Source organism: Micromesistius poutassou, assembly GCF_964030765.1.
Source record: "Micromesistius poutassou genome assembly, chromosome: 3".
Classification (NCBI taxonomy): Eukaryota; Metazoa; Chordata; class Actinopteri; order Gadiformes; family Gadidae; genus Micromesistius; species Micromesistius poutassou.
The window spans coordinates 808,944-815,886 of NC_140273.1; the positions used below are offsets into that span (position 1 = coordinate 808,944).

The window sequence follows — 6,943 nt, forward strand, 5'->3', positions numbered from 1 at the left end:
TGTCATGTGTCTGTTGGTGTGAGGAAGTGTGTGTGTGTGTGTGTGTGTGTGTGTGTGTGTGTGTGTGTGTGTGTGTGTGTGTGTGTGTGTGTGTGTGTGTGTGTGTGTGTGTGTGTGTGTGTGTGTGTGTGTGTGTGTGTGACACACACGTGAGACAAAGGGCAAACAATTCGTTCCGCTTAATGAGCTCGCAAATCCAAACATGTTTGTGGTAAGATGAAGAATTTCACCGAACGAGAATTAATTGTGCATATATTTGGTTAGTAACTAGTCCGCCTTTAGCAGACGCTCTTAACCAGAAGGCCTTGCCGTGAATCGTTCTTATTTATGAATGTTGGGCTGGGCTTCCTGCTCAGAGAGGCTCAAGAAGGTAAAGGGTGGAACCTGGGGTTAAACGGTAAAGGGACTACATTTAGGCAGCGCTTTTCTAACCAGTGCTTCCAAAGCGCTTTACAATATAACCCAACATTCATGCACACGTTCACACACCAAACGGCGGTGTACACCATACACGCCGACCTCCAGCGCGTCAGGGTGAGGGCGTCTCGTTCAGGGACACCTCGACACACCCAGCTAGGAGGAAACGGGTTTCGAACTAGCAACCTTCCGGTCACCAGCCAACCCGCTCTGCCTCCTGAGCCACATGCCGCGTTAGAACTCAGAACGTTTGCGCTGGGAGTCCGACTAACAACCCTAACAACCACTGTACCACCGCTCTCTTCCCCTCCCCCCAGGAACCGGTCTGAGCGGGAGGTGCGCGGGGCCGGGCTGGTGCTGCAGACGGTGTGGGGCTACAAGGAGCTGCGCCGCACCCTGGAGAAGGACGGCTGGAAGAAGACGGACTTCATGGTGAACCTGAGCGCGCCCACCAACAGCACCAGGGCCAACGGCTCGTATGAGGACAGCACGCTGCCGCTCATAGAGAAAGGTGGGTCTGGGGGTCTGGGTCTGGGTCTGGGGGGTCTGTGTGATGGGGGTCTCTGTGATGGGGGTCTCTGTGATGGGGGTCTCTGTGATGGGGGTCTGTGTGATGGGGGGTCTGTGTGATGGGGGTCTGTGTGATGGGGGTCTGTGTGATGGGGGGTCTGTATGATGGGGGGTCTGTATGATGGGGGTCTGTGTGATGGGGGGTCTGTGTGATGGGGGGTCTGTGTCTAGGGGTCTGTGTGATGGGCGGTCTGTGTGATGGGGGTCTGTGTGATGGGGGGTCTGTGTGATGGGGGTCTGTGTGATGGGGGTCTGTGTGATGGGGGTCTGTGTGATGGGGGTCTGTGTGATGGGGGTCTGGGTCTGGGGGTCTGTGTGATGGGGGGTCTGTGTGATGGGGGTCTGTGTGATGGGGAGTCTGTGTCTAGGGGGGTCTGTGTTTAGGGGGTCTGTGTGATGAGGGTCTGTGTGATGGGGGTCTGTGTGATGGGGGTCTGTGTTTAGGGGGTCTGTGTCTAGGGGGGTCTGTGTCTAGGGGGGTCTGTGTCTAGGGGGTCTGTGTGATGGGGGTCTGTGTGATGGGGGTCTGTGTGGTGGGGGGTCTGTGTGTCTAGGGGTCTGTGTCTAGGGGGGTCTGTGTGATGGGGGTCTGTGTGATGGGGGTCTGTGTGATGGGGGTCTGTGTGATGGGGGGTCTGTGTGATGGGGGTCTGTGTGATGGGGGGTCTGTGATGGGGGTCTGTGTGATGGGGGGTCTGTGTGATGGGGGGTCTGTGTCTAGGGGGGTCTGTGTGATGGGGGTCTGTGTCTAGGGGGGTCTGTGTGATGGGGGGTCTGTGTGATGGGGACACAGGTGGCATCTTATCCTCGCTATCTCTGTTGTGTACGGGGAACGGGTTAACCTAGTGATGGTTAGTGCTTTGCACTTGGGTCTACGAACATCCTCACTGTACCGACAGAGATATATCGTTGTTTCTCTTTCTTCTGATAAATGAACTTATTTTGAAGCGTCTTCTAAGTGCCCTAAATGTAAAATGTAATGTAAACAAATGGTTAAAGCGTTTACAACGGGATAGGGACAGCGTTGGACCCGCCCAAACTGTAACAGGAATGTTTAGAACGCCTTCTTCCTGTGGGGGTTAAGGCGCCTTGCACTGGTTTTTATTAAGGTAATGGTTTTGACATGGTCGTCTTCAGTTTGGAAAGCAGAGACGTCGTTGGTCACCTTCACGGAATTGTGAACCCAAGTGGAAAACTACAATTGTCATGTTTTTCTGTAAGAAAATATTTAGTCCCTAAAAACATTTATCGTTTAAAGGTCAAACCAAACAAGACTGGCAGTGATCACTATTTGAAGCTTGCGTCTGATTCATAAATCATTGTTATAGTTTTTTTTTTTTTTTTTTGGAAGTTTACCATTCATTTGTCAACCATGTATATAAACAGCGATATTCTGACATTTGATGCTGGTGTTCATCACAGCTATTGCCTCGGTTATTGAGTAATTTAATTTAATGTAATATTAAAATACATTCTTCTTACAATTCAGGAGCAAAAGGGGACCCGGAGAGAGACATGATTCCTATGAATGACTTGGGGCCAGGTGAATACACACACTCTCTCGGTCTTGAATGAGGAATATGCGTTGCCCGTGCTATAATAATTGAACTGACGTTTGCAATCTCAGGATGGCAATATGCCAGACAAAATCTCCTCATGGTCTGTTGAAGGCAGATTATTCTACTTTCAAGTTGCCAATGCATGTGCTGTAATGTTTTGTAACAGACTTTCATTTGCATAAGGAGAGGTTTGACTGTGGATTAAACATGTAGTTGTATGTCTATAAATCCAATATGGACACATTCTGTTCCCATTAGGGGTGTAACGATACACTCATTCGTACCACATTTTTTCGACACGGGTCTAACGGTTCGATGCATGTTTCATTTCGGTACGTACCGAAAAAAGAAAAAAGAAAAATTTGACTCAAGTTTTTATTGATTATCACACACTCTGTGACACTCTGACAGTGTCTTGTGTCAGAGTGTCTGTGTGAGTGTCTTGTGTCTTTTCATTTGTGCTAGGCATTTGTTTGATACAATTTAACAAATAAAATCTAAATCCAATTGTTTGATAAAAATAAAATAATAAAAACTGCTGTACCGAAAAAACATACAGAACCATGACTTAAAAACCGAGGTACGTACCGAACCGTGACTTTAGTGTATCGTTACACCCCTAGTCCCCATCCCCTAAGGCTCACCAAGAAGCCTCCGAGCTGAACCGTCAGCGGTGGGTCTGGAACAGCAGGTTCTGTTTCACGTGTTAAACACGAGCCTTCTCTCTCCGTCTAGACGCCTACTCCACAATTGACCAAAGAGGGAGGAGGAATACCCTGGACGACACACTCGGACCTGCTGATAAATCTGCAGAGGTACACACACACACACACACACACACACACACACACACACACACACACACACACACACACACACACACACACACACACGCGTACACACGCACGCAGGCAGACAGACAGACAGACAGACAGACAGACAGACAGACAGACAGACAGACAGACAGACGCACACACAAACAGACGCACACACAAACAGACTTTTCAAATAGTTACCTATTAGAAAAAATATGTAGTTTCTTGAATATATATATACACACACACACACACACAGTAAAATGTGTCACTCTGGAGAATAAATCTCCGCACAGAGTGCATGAGCGGGCATGTTTGGAGATTCAAATTGTGTAGGCGGTTTCCTCAACCTCACCCCGCCCCTCCACTGAAGCAGCATCACCCACCTCCACACCTCGCATAACCTCAAACTAATCTCATCCTTGTCACCCTTCCTTTCCCAGCCCCCACCCCCCTACCCCCAGTCTGAAACGTCCCACCATGGAGTCTGAAGAGTCCCACCTATGGTTGTTTTTGTGTAACTGTTCTCCTAAAGCCGATTTTTTTTTTTTTTTTCCCCCCCCCGTACGAACTCCGGACAATGTCCAGGGTATTAGGCCCCCCCGGCATTGTCCGGAGTTGCCCTTTCACACGTGTGCAAACACACAATAACAGCACAAGTTTTTTCCGCGTCAGGGTTGCAGCGCATGTGTGAAATGGGCTGATGTAACTCTACGCGCTCTCGCTCTCTCTCTCTCTTTCTCTCTCTCTCTCTCTCTCTCTCTCCTTCCCTCTCGCTCACTAAATGACTAACTCTCTCTTTTTGCTCGCACAACTCTTCTCAGGGAGGGATGTATGGGGAGAGGCAGGCCAGTTTGCCTCTTCTGGATTCTTATGATGGTTAGGCTCCTCCCACTGTAACACTGCATGTGAACGCATGGTATGTGTCCCCCGCGCCCCCCCCCCCCCCCCACCACCAGTTCTGTCACTCCACAGGCTGCATGGCTTCAACCAGTAGTCGTGTGTGTGTGTGTGTGTGTGTGTGTGTGTGTGTGTGTGTGTGTGTGTGTGTGTGTGTGTGTGTGTGTGTGTGTGTGTGTGTGTGTGTGTGTGTGTGTGTGTGTGTGTGTGTGTGTGTGTGTGCGTGCCTGCTATCTTTCAGCGCATAGCTTTCATCTTATTGTGAAATGTGTTTGTTATGATTTGATGTTAATTGGAAGACAAATGGTTTTTAATTGAATCATTTCGTATTTTTTTTTAAAATAATTCATAACTCAACCATTGAATAATAACGTGAATCCTTTCTTTGTCGTCCTCCAGAAAAACTGATTGTGTGCATCACTAGACGTCAGCCACCTGCCACTTACTGCCCGTGCTAAACTAAAACGCCGTGGGACCACAGCCACTACAACTACTATCACTACTACCACTACCACTACACTACAGACCACAACCTTAACACCACTTCCTCAACCAGTCTCTCTCGGTGTCTCTCTTAACCTCACCCCCGTTTCGGGCACCATCTCTCCCCCCTCTCTTCCTCCTGCCCTCCTCCTCCTCCTCCTCCTCCCAGTTTACATTCCTCCGTCGAACCTGAAAGACCGCCGACGTAAGCCACTGATCGAGGTCAGCCTCGAGACCGCCGGCTCCTCTACTCTTCTCCCTGTGGACTTTGTGACATTATGACCACTTCAACTTCCTCTTCCTCCACTTCCCCCCCCTTACCCCCACCCCGACCACCACTCCACACCCCCACTACCAAGAGCGACGCTTTGGAAGTCTAGACTTTATGGAGTTCAGGACGACCAAGCCTACACTACATTTGCCAAATTCATCGAAAGGGAACTATTTTGGAACGGCACCGGAGCATACTTTGCAAGATAGGTGTTACAAATTCCTTTAAAAAATACAAACGCTTGTGGTGAGTTTTGGTGTTGTTAAGGTTGATTTGTGAAACCGATTTCTACCCCCCCCCCCCCCCGCCCCCCGCCCCCCGATTCCGATGTGTGCGTATTGAGATATCTGTGATGCTTCGACGTCTTCTTTGACAGTGGTTGTTTTAACTTTTTGCTTCGCATAGTACTACAGTTAACAACATATTGCCAAACGAAACTGCTTCTGCTGCGATTGTTTTTACACTATTATATCCACAGGACTTTCTCTCCACACCCACAGACTCTTAAGTTGCAGTTACACTGAAAGACATCTCACTCTTCATTTTGCCTGTGGGAGGAGAAACGTGATTTGGGTGTGAATTCTGCATTTTCTAAATGTTATTGTCAATGAAAGACCAAAGGGGTAGAGATGTTAATATTGGGAGCTTCAGAACAGCGCCCAGATTGAAATAGACTGCATAGGCCAGACACACAATTCTCTGCCTTATTAGATTAGCTTGTGAAGTCTGCCCTATGTGATAGATTTCTAATGATTTTATATCGCATAAGAACTGTTCTTCTGATTCTTGGGAGGTGTTGAAATGAATTTGATTGTTCAATGAGTGCATTTATTTTTTATCTGCAGATCTATATTATGAATGTGTAAATACGAGACTGACGCTTAACATAATGTCTGCGTGGGCTAACTGGATATACCTCCCTGGTTCACAAAAAGATGGGTAACCAATCAGTATGGTCTGCTTTGATGGAAGAGAGTGTGGGACCTTGTTTCTATATTCCACGTGGTATTGGAATGTATGAATCTGTTTGTTAAAGGCTGTTTTTCAATGTCATAGACTTTTAAAAAAAGAAAGAAAGTAGAATTACACAAGGCTTGAGTTCAGTGGAACTCTGGGCGAGTTTGATTCCTGGATCTGGACTGGTGGTTAACCACACCTTGAGCAGTACGTTGGAAAGGACGCGTTAGGCATAACGTGGGCCCGCTGGCGTTTCTTTAGTGCCGTGCCTGTTCTCTAGAGAAGACCGCATAATCTTAGTGTTGAGATGTAGATATTGAGTGGACAATTTAACTAAACAAAAAAGCACTAGGGGGTATAATGTATTTTTTTTTTTCCTTCGTTTTCTTTTCATTATGCCAATTAAACACTACAGATTAATCCCTTTTCTACGCACAAAATTGTCCCCCCGGTGTTTTAAAGGTGAACTAAGATTGTAATTCAAGTGCAGACGACTTCAGAGCGGAGCAGGGAGGGGAAGAGAACATTAATTTGACTTTATTTCAACAAAAGCAGGCGTTCACCATTATTTTGATGATTTTGGATATAAGATGATTTAGAATAAAGCACATTCAAACCATATATACTATACAAGAGAATATTTGCAAATTTTGTTTTATCTATTGTTTTTATACTTTGATTTTGGTTTAATTTTGTTGGGTGCTTTGGGTGAATGCATATGCAATCCGTTTTTATGTTTGATAAAATGCATTTGTAGTTTATATATTTTAATTAAATACAACAAACCCTTAAATATATATAAATATCCATCTTTTCTCATTCATCAATTACTGTAACACTAATCAAAAGCTGATTCTGAAATAAACCTTAATTTCTTTACCATGGCCTTTAAAGTTGCACATTTTACATTCTAATTGAAATATGTAACTCTAAATACATTTTTATATATAAATAAAGGATGATTTTTCTGA

The 6,943-nt window shown here is 46.1% G+C and overlaps 1 protein-coding gene across 1 annotated transcript in view; it reads left to right on the top strand.

Annotated features, from left to right (window-relative positions):
* LOC311340965 (catenin delta-1-like) overlaps nucleotides 1-6,943 on the top strand; it is a 13,436-nt gene extending 6,493 nt beyond the window's left edge. The window contains exons 8-12 of the mRNA XM_084465880.1: nucleotides 735-928; nucleotides 2,477-2,530; nucleotides 3,282-3,361; nucleotides 4,186-4,240; nucleotides 4,661-6,943. Of these exons, the coding sequence (XP_084322006.1) occupies nucleotides 735-928; nucleotides 2,477-2,530; nucleotides 3,282-3,361; nucleotides 4,186-4,240; nucleotides 4,661-4,719 (442 nt within the window). The 3' untranslated portion in view covers nucleotides 4,720-6,943. The remainder of the gene's footprint in view (nucleotides 1-734; nucleotides 929-2,476; nucleotides 2,531-3,281; nucleotides 3,362-4,185; nucleotides 4,241-4,660) is intronic.